This window comes from Lontra canadensis, unplaced genomic scaffold (assembly GCF_010015895.1).
Source record: "Lontra canadensis isolate GAN:19392208 unplaced genomic scaffold, GSC_riverotter_1.0 scaffold119, whole genome shotgun sequence".
Lineage (NCBI taxonomy): Eukaryota > Metazoa > Chordata > Mammalia > Carnivora > Mustelidae > Lontra > Lontra canadensis.
The window spans coordinates 2836510-2853140 of NW_022631113.1; the positions used below are offsets into that span (position 1 = coordinate 2836510).

The 16631-nt window shown below is 34.9% G+C and overlaps 1 protein-coding gene across 1 annotated transcript in view; it reads left to right on the forward strand.

The window, feature by feature from the left end:
* KLHL1 (kelch like family member 1) overlaps positions 1-16631 on the forward strand; it is a 373856-nt gene that overhangs the window by 215689 nt on the left and 141536 nt on the right. Inside the window, exon 5 of the mRNA XM_032841065.1 lies at positions 12943-13155. Coding sequence (XP_032696956.1) covers positions 12943-13155 — 213 coding nt within the window. The remainder of the gene's footprint in view (positions 1-12942; positions 13156-16631) is intronic.

Here is a 16631-nt window from a genome sequence, read left to right on the forward strand (position 1 = left end):
TAATGTTCTGTGGAATGTCAGGACAGTCAAGGCTTTTGTAGACCCTATTATGGCACAAAATAGTTATAACCAGAGTTCTGTAATTATAACAATGTACTGCCACCTTTGTGGTATAAAGAGAAACTTCTTTTGTTCTTTCTTGATAATGAGAATTTAGAAGAAAGCTTTTCTCCAGTCAGTAGCCAAATAATAATGCCCCTGGGCGACTAGGAGGGTTGTCCCATATGTGGGAGCACTACCTAGGTCAAGGTCCATGCCTGAGGGGATGCACTCTTCCTCTTTCCAATCCTTCCTGAGTTTAGTTTCTGTTTATTTCTTCCTGCCAACTCCTGACATTCTTCAGGCCAACTCCTGACACTCTCCAGAGATGAGTGACAAAGTACAAATCTTGTAATTTTCGTGATTCTGCATATGACTTCAGTTCTCTGCTAATGGCATTTAAAACTAAGATTGTACAATGTAAAGATGGGATAGTAAAATTCATGTTAGTAGTTTAAAATTTTATTTTTTTTAGCAACTAAAAAGCAAATAGCAAATAAAAAGCACCAAAGACAAATAAAAAGTTAGACAGTAGAAGAAAAGCTTTGTATGTATCTTTAATAGCATTTTTTTTTTCATGCTCCTTTAAAAAGAGGCTCTGCATTCACTTTGCGTTGTACCTCACAAATCATGTAGCCAGGCCTGCCTCCAGGAGATTCTGATACATTCAAAAACTTGAGAACCACTATTCTAACACATCAGGGAATTAATGAGAAAGCTCTGCCAGCTGTTAGCATATCTTAATTATACATTTATATCTCAGAAGATAATCACAGAGAAGGTCTACAGAACCATTGTACGCACAGTGAGACAAAACTTCATTTTCTTGCAGCTTCTATAGGCCCCACTATACCTGAAAAGCCATTATGACATTTCAGTGTCACCACAAACTTCTTACCAAACAGTCCTCAAAGGTATCTAGTTTCCCTTTCTCAGTGCTCATCTATCCTAGCAAAGGCTGCAGATCCACTGGGGGAAGGATCAGAGGGAAATTTATTGTATACACTTGTGGTGATATACTTCTCAAGGGCTCTCATTCTGAAGTTAGTAGATTCTGAATCTGTGAACCTATATTGATCTAGAGATTGTATGGACTAGAATTAGTCATTTCAGTAGCTATTACCCAGTATCTTATCCCTAGCTATCATGTTTTCTTCCTCTTCAAAGGAAGCAATACCCTGAGGAAAAGCCCATCACTCTAACCCCAATCAATTCCATAGATTCACAGGGATCTAGGAAATCTATATGACAGGCAGACCACCCTGCTGTTTATTTTTATTATACGCATCTTGCTTCTGATGATTAGGTGCTCCCATCCAGACTCTTCCATTCTGGAATATCAATATTTCTAGTGATATTAAACTCCAGGAAGAAGATAGCCCTTCTAACTCTGGCTTCTTAATAAAATGGTGCCCCCTTCAGCATCATTTTTCAGGCCCTTCAAGGAGCATAAAATGAAGGGATATTCAGCTCTTTAAAAATAATCCCTTTTATTTTATTTTTTTAAAGTATCTTTATTTATTTATTTTTGTGAGAGAGAGAGAGAGAACAAGCATGTGAGAGCAGCAGAGGGAGAGAGAGAAGCAGGCTCCCTGATGAGCAAGAAGCCCAAAGCAGGACTCAATCCTTGGACCCTAGGATCATGACCTGAGCTGAAGGCAGACACTTAACCAATTGAGCTACGCAGGTGCCCCTAAATAATCCACTTTAATATTTCTACCTCCTTCTGAGTTTTTTTGTCTTCCTCAATAATATGCTAATAAAGTTCTAACATCAGCAGCTCATATACAGTAGGGCATAAACCTATTAAAATCAACTCTTAGCCGGTATATTGAATCCCAGATAATGAGTGACTGGCCAACATAAATAAATTTTCATCATTCCTACATTCCTTCACCCTGGCCAATATTTTTTTTTTACTTATTATTTAGTGTCTTTATTTTGTTTTGGTTCCCTCTAGCTCAGGTAGTAGGACACAGGCCTTAAATACAACTCTTAATCCTATGGCTACTCTTTAATAGGTCTTATAATATCATCCCAAGGCAAGGAGAAGGGGAAAAGTGAGGTAAGGGGCTTGGTGGGAGTGGGATCAGGTAGGCCCTTATGGTGGTGTTAAGTTCTTGGTGTTAAGTTCTCCACACATGATCCCACAAGATCCCACGTGCCCTTCTTCGACAAAGACTGCATTAAAATGTCTTGTTAAAATTATATATATATATATATATATGTATATATATATATATACACACATATATATAATGCAATTTATATAAAAAGTTATATAGTTTTCTATCAAGCATTTTTAGATAAAAGACCACATGATTTTATCCACTTGATATACCCTAAGGCTCTTAATACACAATGGTAAATTTACATCTTTGTTGTAACTTTCCTGTTATCACAAATTTAAAAATATTTGCAACATGATTGGTTATATTACAAGTTTGGAACTATGCATAATGCTTTTTGTTGAATTACTATCTATCCATATTATCACTGATGTTCTAGTAGTTTTTATGGGATTCCACTAAAATTTAGGGTGGTGGAATATAGGAATGAAGAAAATTTATTTATGTTGGCCACTCACTCATTATCTGGGATTCATGGTAGTTCTTGACTCTTTCTACTGCATTTTATTTATAAAATATAATAATATTCCATGGAATTATGTTTGGCACCAACTTTCATATTTAATGCATTGTATTTAAACATATATGTTGCAATGTAGCTAATGGTTCCTTTATTTTCAGAGAGAAAATGGCATGCACTAAATTATTTGGCAAACTGGAGGAAAATTTATTATGCATTTATATAACTACTAAGGGGATTATCCTCTTTATTCCAGTTATTTTACATAATGTATACTCTTTCATTCATTTCCATTTTACAGTTTTCATGGGAGAATTTTTATAGCTTGCTTTTCATTTTTACTTGACTTTTTTTTAACAACAATTACAATTATGTTTGCTGTTTAAAATTTTTAAAATAGGTTAAATATAAGAGAATATACTGTGCTGTAATTTTTAACGTTGGTTGTAAGAAGCTAGTAAATTAGTCCACCCCAGAAGGAAACTAGTTTAAATCCTTTTATTAAGCAATAAATGAATGCAAAATTATAATTAAAAATTTACATGCTTCTAGAGACCATTTAGACCTTAAGATGACAAAACTGCAATGTATTCTTTGTTGCAGAATGCTAGTGCTGCTTTTAACTGCAAACTAATCAGTGTGGTTATATAAGCAACTTCCATACTCACTCTCTCCTTTTCTTCTGCACATACTTTTTGCCCCAACTCTCTGGCTATTTTAGATTATGCATATAACAGGTTTTCCTGATGAATCATTTATGCTTACAAACATAAGAACAAAAGACTGTATAAATACAGGTTGACAAAACAATACTTTTTGGTTTTGAAAAAATTTATTTTCTGTTATGATAAGGGATAAGCTTTCTTTCAATTTTCTGTAAGCACAGAATAAGCACTACCATATACATTTTATGCACCAAATAAGATTCTTTTAGTCAATTTTCTGAAAGATGTCCTTGCAAGGAAAACAGAATATTTATTTATTATCTTGTGTTAAAATTCTGTCTTCTTGCAGAGTTGTAGAGGATCATTATTTTTATGTTTTTATGAGGCATTGTAATTCCTTTAAGAAAAAGTTTATGTGATCAGGTAGTTTATGTGATTTTCACTTGGCTGCAGTGAAAAGAAACGGTTCCGAAGTCTTAGGTATGCTGTTGCCTCCTGATTTAATTGGCAATGATACCATTTCTCCCTGGGCTGGCACAAATATGTGGCTCTCATAAAGACTGTGCAGAGATTTTCACATTCCTCCTAACTTTTCTGTCTGCTGCTATTCTCTATGATATCTATAAGACACTGAAAAGAAAGTAGGCAAACACTGATGTAGAGCAATTTATGAAGAAGGTGGGGGGGCAGGGATCAGGTAGGTTTGGACTCTATCAAGGAGTAAATGTGCCTAATATTAAATTATAAAAATCAATACTACTACTCTAATAATTTATGCATGCATAGTATTACACAGTGTGCAAAGCAATAGGTTTGGGAATGGTTAGTTACTTTTCTGTTAAACCAAAAAAATGGAAGTAGAACTGTTTAGCTGACTGGCCTGATTTTTGGTAGTCAAGTTTATAAATGATTTGTACGTGCTTCCCTCTTCCCTCTTCTATGTATTAGTAGATAATATATATTGCATATTTATGTTTTCGAACAGTATATTTCCAGTATCAAAAGTAGACCAAATTATTATAAGCGTTGAAGAATCCAGTGGAAATAATTGTTCAGTTTGCATAACATTGTAAACCTAGGGATTATTTCCTTCTAAGTTCAATGTGCTCAAAAGCAAATCAGAAAAGGTTTACAGACTAGGTATTGTTACAAAACCCACTTTCAAAGTGAGGAGATGATATTTTGGAATAATGAAATGCCTTTGTCTGGGAAACCCTGACCAGAGAGTATTAGAATGGGATCTTTCTCCAGTCCTTCTTACTGAAGAATTATTGCTCTTCCCACTATAATTTCTAAGTTATCTTACCCCATTAGCAACATTTTGTCAGAAAAGACGATGTCAAAATGTATGAGTTGCAGACTCATATTTTTTAAGGAACTTAAAATAAAAAATTATCTTTTGTTCCATATGATAATTTTGAAGATGACCATCAGAAATAATTTCTGATACTGGGCACATTTTTGGAATTGTTATACAATGTTTCATTTTAATATTGATACTCTAATATTTTTGGGGGAAAAAGTTGCTACCACTGAAGTAGCCACACTTAATAGATGGAAAAGACTTAATAAAGAAATTGATAACTGCTCACTTTAGTCCGGCAGATTTGGATGTCGGTCATTTTCCCATAGCTAAAGAAAACTCAAAAGAATACGTGTGTGTGTGTGTGTGTGTGTGTGTGTGTGTGTGTATAAAACAAAATATATGTGGCCGTTACAATATGCTGTTATTAAGAAAGACTCTGATATATAATTCAAATAAGTAAAGAATTCTATTCCATAGTCATTTCCTAAGCACTGACAAAACTGACAAGAAAAACACCGTTATATACATTGATAACTCTTTGAACATTTTTTCCTCATTTTATTATCTAAATAGTAGTAATTATATATGTATGCATATATACACACCTATACAAACCAAATATGATTGAAATTAGATTTTTATATAGTGATTGCTTAAAATTTTTTTTCCTGCATTTATTTGGAAAATGTTCTTGGGAAAGATTAAAAAGTTGTATGTAAATAAACAGAATCTATAAGAATATTTTTTATTTTTGTTTTATTTGTTCTCATTGTTGAAGGAAAAAGGAAAGAATGCATGTATTTCAGGGGAAATTCAGCAAAAATTTTATATTTAATGTAGCATCATTTTCTGGTTTTGAAGATTAAGATCAGTTAGAGATTAAAGAATGATAGTTCTTTAGCCTTTAAAAGGCATAAGAGAAGACAGAAAAAATAAAATCCTCAATATTTGAATAGATGATCAACAGAATTAAAAATTGGAATTAATGTAAGAAAATTATAAGGCAGATTTTGCTTCAAAATGAGGCAATTTTCTGACAGGGCCATTCAGCAATGATATGGGCTTTCTTATAGGATAATGGGTCTCCCATCATTGAAAATACCCCCGTCATTAAAATATATAGAAAAGTATATGGAGCATACATTAAACTAAGTAACCTCAAAGATTGTTTCCAATTTGAGATTATATGAGGTCATAGCAATTCTTGTTTTTAAACCTGGTAGCCAATGATATGAGAATTATACCATATGCCAGCAACATTTTTTTGGTGCTCTGTGGACTATGAATCCATGAGAAATATTTCTTTGTTTGGGGAATTGCTATTCCAGAGAGGAAAGCTGTATATATCCTAATTCAAACTCCTCCTAGGCCTCCTTTATTCCCTTTTCATTCTTATTCCTTTGACTTCATTAAATCTCCCATTTTTTTCTCTCCTCCTCATAAAATGTGTATATTTCTCTTATAACACTGTAATTTCCTTCTCATTAGAAAGTATGTTTCTTAGGAGCCAGAACTTTCCTTTTTAGTCACAGTGTTCTTTAATATTATGAACATACTGGGTAGTGAAAAAAAATACTCGATGAAGTTTTGTTGACTAAATGATCAGTAAAGAAAATAGGGAAGACAGAGCAATGTGAATGTAGACAACACATCTAACAATAGGAGGCTAAGTAAAGGGTAGGCTCAGAGGCAGAGTAGTATTTGCTAATGCCTCTGTTACACTTGCTGAGTGTCCGATCCTTCTTTAAGAACAGTAAATTTAATTTAATCTTCACACTTAATCCTCACAACAGTGCTTTACAGTGGATACTATTTTTATCCCATTTACAAAGAATCCAACTTCTTCATCACACAACCAGTGGGTAGCAAGGTTGGGATCTAAATCCTGACCAATTCTCCAAGTCAGTAGTAATATGTTGGTTCTCCATAATCACCATGCAACATCATGGTACTCAGATATACCAAGAAAGAGGTGGAAACAGGTTCAGGGGAACTCTTAAGAATCAGGGTGCATACATGTTGCACAGATCAAAGTAAGACAGTAAATCTAAACTAGATGAACAAAGGAGAACAAGAAGGGGAACCTAACCAAAGGAGATAGTCTAGGTAATGTAATAGGACAAGAGACTGAATTCCTCATCCCAGACTTACTTTGACTATGTATAAGCTCCTCCCGCCTCTACATTCTCATCTATAAAATAACAAGATGTGACTCTCTCCTAATGAGTCTCTGTTCCGTTTGAACTCTAAAGTAGTATTCAAGAGTTCAGGCAGCAACTTTAACACAGGTATTAAAAATTAAAAATTCAGGGGCGCCTGGGTGGCTAGTGGGTTAAGCCTCTGCCTTCAGCTCAGGTCATGACCCTGATCTCAGGGTCCTGGGATTGAGCCCCACATCAGGCTCTCTGCTCAGTAGGAAGCCTGATTCTCCCCTCCCCCTCTCTCTGTCTGCCTCTCTGCCTACTTGTTATCTCTCTCTCTCTGGCAAATAAATAAATAAAATCCTTTAAAAAAATTAAAAATTCAGACAAGGCAAATAATCAAAAGCCTGGGAAAATTAGTTTTAACATGAAAGGATTAGTCTTGACACCAATATAGTATAGCAGTATAGCAATAAAGTATAGCAACTTTAAGGTAGCTGATACAAGAAGCCCTTGATAACTGGAAGAGGTATCTCTTCCCACCCTACACTTTTAGAAAATTTAAATTCTAAAGTCATAGGAATATAGATGATAGATGATATATAAGTAGATTGATCGATTGATCCAGATCTTAACAGTACCCCAAGACTCCTTTGGATAATTGGAAATGTAGTATTTCTTAAAGGCATCATTCTCTAAAATAAAGAGCCTAGAAATTATAATTTAAAAGATTGGGACTAGGAGTGCCTGGGTGGCTCAGTCAGTTAAGCATCTGACTTAAACTCAGGTCATGATCCCATGGTCCTGGAATAGAGCCCCATGTTGGGCTCCCAGCTCAGCAGGGAACCTGCTTCTCCCTCTCCTTCTAGCTTGTGCTCTCTCTCCATATCTCTGTCTCTGTCTCTGTCTCTGTCTCTCTCTCTCAAATAAGTAAATAAGATCTTAAAAAAAATAAAACATAGGGACTAATTATCATACTTTCTTAGGCTTATATGAGAGTTTTTAACATAACTATCTTTTTTTTTTACTTTCTCTTATGATACTTATTATTTTTATGAGACTGCAATTACAAAGTATTAAAAACTAAGGTAGCTTAAGACAACAGAAATTTATTCTCTTATAGTTCTAGAGTCTAAAATTCTGAAATCAAGGTGTGAGCAGAGCCACGCTCTCTCTGATGGTTCTAGGGAAGAACTCTTCCTTGCCTTTTCCAACTTCTCGTGGTTCTTAACAATCCTTGTCATTCCTTGGCTGGTGGCACCGTGAGTTTTATCTTTATTTTCACGAGGACTTCTTCCCTCTGTCACCTCTGTCTTCACATGTTATTCTCATCATGGTGTCCCTATTTCTGTCTTTTAGCACACCAGTAATTAGATTAGGGCCCACTCTAATCCAGGACGGCTTTAACTGAGCTTAACTAATTACATCTGCAATGACCCTATTTCCAAATAAGGTCACATTATGAAGTTCCAAGTGGATGTGAAGTTTTGGGAGACACTACTCAATCTGGTACATGACGTAACTTCTGCTTCAGAAGTCAAGGTACACATTTTTCAGTCTTATATTTGACAATAGTAGAATCATGCATATACCAGAAATTCTCAAAAAAATTTCCTTGCAAAGGATGCAAGGAATTATAGTTTTATAATTCAGACTTTAGACCCAAACTTTACATTTTCATACTTATATAATGAGCCTCAATCAGAGGATGTATGGCAATTCTCAGGATCACCTTTTAGTTTTCCATTTATTTGATAGTATGAGCCTCCTAAGAATATATCTTTCTAGCCAATAATTTTTTAAATGGGCAATTAAATGAATCCCATAGCCTCTGGTGATTTGGAATCAAACCAGAGATTCTGTGGTAGTCTGGCAAAGGATTAACATTCCCAACATAATATTGAAAGCAGTGATGAGGAGGTTCTTCTACTCCTCCTCCTTCTCTTTCTCCTTCTCCTTCTTTTTGGAGGTCCTTCTAACTGACCTCTGGTCACAAAGTGCAAGATGGTGAAACAGATTTTAATTCAGTAGACATTCATAGCAAAGCAGTTTCTTTGTTTCAACCATAATGGTGTATATAATGTATGGTATTTGTAGTAACTATTAATGAGGTAAACACTGTAAAGCTTATGTTGAAGTTATTTGAACATTAATGAAGTATTTTACTATAATTTAATATCCAAATTTTAAACTAAATCAATAACTAAAATCTGATCATTGAAAGGATTCATTTATATACTGCTTGACCAATATGACCACTAATTGTTAGCTAACTTTCAAAATAACATAGAAAAATGAACTTCTACTGGAATTTCAAATTATTGATATATACCAATAAGATAAGAGGAAGACAACAATATAATTAAGGGAGAAAATAAAATAAATATTAGAAAATGTTTATGTCAAATTCAGGAAATAAATAATAATGGTAAGAAAATTTTTCTTAGAAAACAAAATTGTAAATTTTTCAAAAAATTGTAAAATTTTTTAGATAGCAGAATTATTTAAAGTGTTATGAAGTAGAAAAAATAGATGGTAGAATTGAATCTTGTTGTAATTAATAAAGATTATCTGTGTCTTTGGTAGTGGCAACTTAAATTGGGTGCTAAAATTTTCCTTTGTAATAAATAGTTTAATCTATGTATAAAAGATATATGTATAGATATATTCCCATTTAATGGAAAGACTGTCAAAGTTTTAGAATAAATTTATTCCATTATATGGTCTAAATCACCCTGTCAATATTATTTCTCACAATTTTTCTGTGCTCATTCTTAAACTGACATACAAAATATGGCACTTTATACTATATTACCTGCTATTATGTCTTTGTTTATATGCTTTTCCCTAGTTGTAATACTATATCTTTCCATTTCCCATTTTCTAATTTACTCTCCTACCTAATATTCTAGGTCCATTTGAAAAACTGGCTTCTCCAGACTTGACAAGTCATTTTCTAAGCACTGCACATTTTATAGTTGTCCCACGTGTGGTAAGCTTTTGATGCAAATCCATTTTGTTCTCCTCACTACAGTTATCCAGGCCCATATGTTAGGTGTTCAGGAAATCTATATAGAATGAGTATTGAATAAATTTAAAGTAAAGTTATTGTACAAAAGGTAAATAGGCCAAGGAATTTTGATGTCTCTCCCTACTTGTTCTCACACAAGGAGTTAGCTGAGGTGCACAAGAAAGGCTAAGGAAACTCGTGTGAATTTATATTTTTTCTTTAGTGAATCAAACTTAATGAAATTAAAACAATTTCCAGAAGCTAGATTGCAAAAAATGGGAAAATGTTAAGCAGGATATCATGAAAAGGAGACTTGATGGAGAAAACAAACAAAAAAGAGCAAAGAGAACTTTAGAACTCTAAAGTACATACAGAAAAAAATAATAACATAATATATGAAACAGTATGAGAAATCCAATAATATCTGATATTAGCTCCTAATGTCCAGTTTATTTATGGCCATTTTTACAAACCACATGACTTATTCCCCAAAATGTAGTATGGTTAACAAGGATATAAAATTATAAGAATACATCCTAAATCAGATGCAGGGATAAAAGAAAAATATATAATCTGCTGTAGTGATATTAAATGAAACTATTATTGGAGCTTTCTGAAAAAGAAATCAAACTATAAAAGGCTATAGCCTTCCTAACAGATAGACTTCAATTTAACGTTGTTTTCTAGAGGCCAAATAAAAAGAGAAATCTGATCAATTTCATAATTTACAACATCCATGATAAAAGCAAACCAATTTACTCAGGAGAAGTGCAATTATTCTTGCTACTAAACCCTGCAAGAAATTTCTCCCAAGGGTCATCATAAAGAGGCAACTGTAAAATATAACGAAATATTCCTTAAACAATATCTTTGATAGACATCACTAAGAGTTTCATAGACCTGATTTTTTTATGGTACCCCGTACTATGGTTTAGCTCTACAATTCTGTGTGTGCTTTAACAGAGGCATAGATTTTTCAGTAACTGGAAAAATGGATAGGCAAAAAATCTTTCAAAGATTCTTGAGAAACATCTTTGTCTTACTAGAGTCCCTTAGAGAAACTTGGTGGCCTCACATCTCAGAACACTCAATCGGTTAATTCACTAAATAGATATTGGATAACTATAATTTGCATAGTACTTGTATTAGGCACAGAGGAAACACAGGGGATAAAAATTTCCAGGAAATCAGCTATTCTGTGATGTCAGTCAAATGTAAATAAATAGAACAAATGACCTGAACAAAAGTAAAAGTTGACATTCTTTTGTGACAGCTGAAAGCACCTCAAGTCTTGGATTCAGTTCCAAGGATATACTCAAAAGGTGGGTTACGTCTCTTTTAGAAAATAGGTTTGGATCTGCCCTGACGTAGAGATTAACAGCCACCGGCTGAATCTTCTACCCAGGGTTAGCTCAGTAACATAGTCATCATGCCTTTTGGGAAAAAAATCTAGTCCCATCTGTTTCAGGTTTTTTCCTACAATAGGCATGTATTGGGATTTCTACCACAACTGTGCCTTAAAACTATGATCTGAGAAACCTTACCTCTGTCTTCCTTGGAACTGAGACTGGGAGGAGGTGGAACAAAAGAGGCAGCCAGTCAGATCACTGTCTTCTCTAACCATATATCTGCGACCAAAGCCTCTCTGTTAGCATGTAAGAAGGTCTTTGACAAGTCATTTTAAAATTGTGTTTGAAAAATGCTGCACTGTTGTGTACTATTTCCAAAATTTTATTTTTCTCCTCAAAGATCACCAACACATCTATTCAATAAATAAGTACTGTTCACCTGCTATGTGCCAGGATCTAGATATGCAAGGTTAATTGTCAAGGTGAATTTGTCTCAAGAAGCTTAAAGTTGGTGATAACACCCCTAAGGGCACTGAAGATGAGGCCACAGTTTGATAACTGCTGTCTCAGAGATACTAAATACCATGCACTGTGCATGCATGGTGGGTGGGGTAGCCAGATCCAACATGAGTGAACAGGGCTCAAGAGTTCCATATGTAACAAGTAGCTTTTGAATTGAATCTTGGAAAATGGCAGAAATTAGGAAAATAAAGTGCATAAAAGTCATTTTTGGGGCACCTGGGTGGCTCAGTTGTTAAGTGTCTGCCTTCGGCTGGGGTCATGATCCCACGGTCCTGGAATCGAGCCCCACATTGGGCTCCCTGCTCAGCAGGAAACCTGCTTCTCCCTCTCTCACCAGCACTGCCCACTTCCCCACTGCTTGTGTTCCCTCTCTCCCTGTCTCGCTCTCTGTCAAATAAATAAATAAAATCTTTTTTTTTTTTTAAGTCATCTTAAGCAACAGATGAGTGAGGGGGGACATGTTAAACGGGATGGCAAACTGAAAAAGTAATGGTGACTAGAACACAAGAAAAGTTAAGAACTGTAGTCTTCAACTAAGGAAGAGGTCAGATCATAATGAATTAGTGTACTTAACCAAGAGATCTGAACCAAAAGACAAAAGGAGACCAAACCAAACCAAGCAAAAACTTTAGAGGAATGCCCTGAAATTTATGTTGTAGAACTATCATTTCAGCATGGTTATAGAGGATATAGTAAACGGGCTAAGAATAGAGTCAGGCAAAGTAATTAGAAGGTTATGGCAGCAATCAAGAAGAAAATAAGTGGGAATCTAAATTAAGCCAGAGAAATTGTCATGAAAGGAGGGACGTATGAGAGGTAATAAAAGGGTGGAACATATATGCTTTGGGGACTTCTAAGGTCTATCTGTCCTGTTTTATTCACTTCTAAATAAACAATGATGCATCTTATAGTGTTACTTACTCCCTATGTAATTTCGTTCCTGCTTTCTGATTCATGTATACGTAGTCTAGCTTTAAAAATTTTGAAATGCTATTCTCTTCACAGTCATCAAATCTTACATAGCAGTCCACTTGAAACTTGAACATTTAATCACTTAGTACATTCTGCCTGCATCATAAAGCTCAACATTATAATCCTCCAGTTATTACAAGATCTGTGCTGTCTCTGATACATTTACACTTCAATTACAATTACAATGCTTTCATTTTAACAGCTTCTGGTTTCTGAAGGATTACGTCTCAAGGATTATGTTCTAATGAGAACAAAGGTTATTGACGACTTTTCTCATTTCTTTCTGAGATGCTTTCCCAGCTAAATCAAAGTGAAGCCAAATTTATGCCAAGATGTTTTCTCCCTGCAGGAAAACATAATGGAAGTTATGAGAAATCAAGAGTTTTTACTGCTTCCAGCTGAGGAGCTCCATAAACTCCTGGCCAGCGATGATGTAAATGTTCCTGATGAAGAAACTATCTTCCATGCATTAATGATGTGGGTCAAGTATGATATGCAGAGGCGATGCAATGACTTGAGTATGCTTCTTGCCTTTATAAGACTGCCACTGCTTCCACCACAGGTAATTGCATGGGATGCTGTGTTAACAGCTACTCTGTATTGAAAAAATCCTATATTAAAAGTAACATCAAAATGTAAATAAACTAAAAATAATTTAAAATAAAAATAATGATACCCATAAAGCATTTGGTAAAATAGTAACGTTCAATTGGTACATATTATGGTATACACACATGCAAGCGCACACAGATTTGAAAGTAGAAAGCCCCTAAGTTTTATGCTTCTCCATTACCATTTTCTTACAATTGTTTAATTCTTTATAAAAAAGTGACGTCATAACCCATTTATTCTTCTTTTTCACGTTTTTGTTTTTTGTTCTAATCCAATACTCTTTTTAGGAAAATTTGATGATGGAACATGATGAGTGATGGGTCTGAAGGTCATCTCTGCCATATATTGACTCATGCTCATATGACTATGAGAATGCCACTTAATTTCTCTGATATCCAATTTCTTTATCTATAAAATAAAATTGTACTACCACACAAAAGTTTTGTGAGGATCAGATGAGACAATACTCATTACAGTATCTAGAAGATTTTTAAAACATTACAATTAATTCCCTGCTTCCCGATTTAGGAGATCAATGGATTTATCATCTATCTATCTATCTATCTATCTATCTATCTATCATCATCTATTTATCTATCTATCCATCCATTTCTACCTTTCTATCCTATGATGCAATAATATGATCATTCTCTGATGAAAACACATCCTTGGGTTACATTTTAACCCTCGATACATAGGATTTCTATCCTCAATAAACAGATAAGACATATTACTGAATCATACACAGTTATGAAGTTAAAGCATTTAGCAGTTGGAATTATGGAATCTTTAATAACTGGAGCTAAGGAGAATCCACACACCAAGTGTACCAACCACCTCATTTTACTGATGAATTATGTAGGACAGGTGAACTGGTAAGAACAAGTTCATTCTGCTTGTAAGAATAAGAGTAACTATTTTTCTCTGATTCATTATGTCTTTAAGTTGTGATGTTGCAAAATTATCTATGCACAGCAATGTTAATCTGGGGTTTCTGCCTTCTAAGGCCATCTAGAAATAAGCCTGAAGGCTGTTCCTACCTCAGAAATAGTAAGTAAAATTGTGTATCCATTTTGTCTGGGGGAGGTGAGGGGCCTCGAGTATTCACCTGATCCTTCATTTGGCTACATACTACCATCAACACTTTCACTAATCCATATATTACTAAGACTGTTAGATAGAGAATTGGGACATTGGGAAAGAATGATAGACAAGACTATATTAATAAGTGAAGTGAGAATTATGGTCATATATTAAGATTGGAAAGTGAAAAAAAAAACTACCAAAATTGGGAAAACAAATAAAGTTTTATAAATAAAGGAATAATTCTGTTTCACTTGGCTGCTGAAATGATTAAACCAGTAAAAACAGAGGAGAAAATTTTATAGAAGTCCTGCCTAAGCAAATTATATGAGCTTATCTTAACACTAGGATCTTAAAAAGGAGGAGAAATGCATTTAGGTAACTAAACAAAGAATAAATTGTGAATCCAAGCCCTGGATTTTTCTGAATCTTCCATCCTAGGTTTTAATGCCAGGTATCCTTAGAGAGTAAGGATATCCTGGGGATCTTCTATCCTGGGGATTTTCGCCCAGGATAGAAATGGTCAATGAACATTATTAGCTAATAACAGTAGAAAGCCATTAACCACTGATAGATGCTTTGGCAATTGGTACCTTAGACCACTGCCCACCCATTCCAACTGTTTGTTGAAACGTGGGGAGCTTTTGGGTTTTCCACAGAAAGTACTATGTCATCTGCAGAGAGTGAGAGTTTGACTTATTTGCCAAATTGAATGCCTTTTATTTCTTTTTGTTGTTTGATTGCTGAGGCTAGGACTTCACCCCACAATTTCTAGAACTCATGCAACAATTCAGCAATGTGGCAGTATACAAAATCAATGCACAGAAATCAGTTTCATTTCTGTACACTAACAATGCACTAACAACATGACTGAAGAAAGAGAAATTAAGGAATCAATCCCATTCACAATTGCACCAAAAACCATAAGATAACTAGGAATAAACCTAATCAAAGAGGTAAAGGATCTATACTCTAGAAACAACAGAATACTTATGAAAAATTGAAGAAGAAACAAAGAGTTGGAAAAACATTCCATGCTCATGGATTAGAACAATAAACATTGTTAAATTATGTATTCTGGGCACTCGGGTGGCTCAGTTGTTGGGCATCTGCCTTCAGCTCAGGTCATGATCCCAGGGTCCTGGGATCAAGCCCTGAATTGGGCTCCCTGTTTAGCAAGAGGCCTGCTTCTACCTCTCCCACTCCCTCTGCTTGTGTTCCCTCTCTCACTGTGTCTCTGTCTGTCAAATAAATAAGTAAATAAATAAATCTTTAAAAAATAAAATAAATAAAAAATAAACAAAATGTATATAGTGTCTAAAGAAATCTACACATTCAATGCAATCCCTCTCAAAATAACATCAACATTTTTCACAGAGCTGGAGCAAACAATCCTAAAATTTGTATGGAATCAGAAAAGATCCCAAACAGCCAGGGTAAGTCACAAGGCCTGACTTCAAGCTCTATTACAAAGCTATGATCATCAAGACAGAATGGTACTAGCACAAAAACAGACACGTAGACCAACAGAAAAGAACAGAGAGTTCAGAAATGGACCCTCAACTCTATGATCAACTAAACTTTGACAAAGCAGGAAAGTCTATAATGGAAAAAAGATGGTCTCTTCAATAAATGGTGCTGGGAAAATTGGACAGCCATATGCAGAAGACTGAAACTGGACCATTCTCCTACACCATACACAAAGATAAATTCAAAATGGATGAAAGACCTCAATGTGAGACAGGAATCCATCAAAATCCTAGAGGACAACACAGGCAGTAACCTCTTCAACCTTGGCCTCAGCAACTTCTTGCAGGACACATCTCTAAAGGCAAGGGAAACACGAGCAAAAATGAACTATTGTGACTTTATCAAGATAAAAATCTTCTCATGGCAAAGGAAACAGTCAATAAAACTAAGAGGCAACCTACAGAATGGGAGAAGATATTTGCAAATGACATAACAGATAAAGGGCTGGTATTCAAGATCTATAAAGGACTTATTAGACTCAATACCCAAAAACAGATATTCCAGTTAAGAAATGGGCAGAAGACTTGAACAGACACTTCTCCAAAAAAGGCAGACAAATGGCCAACAGACACATGAAAAACACTCCACATCACTAACCATCAGGGAAATACAAATCAAAACCACAATGAGATACCACCTTACACCAATTAGAATGGCTAAAATAGACAAGACAGGAAACAATGAATGATGATAAGGATGTGGAGAAAGGGTAACCCTCTTACACTGTTGGTGGGAATGTAAGCTGGTATGGCTGCTCTTGAAAACAGTGTGGATGTTCCTCAAGAATATAAAAATAGAGCTACCCTACAACCC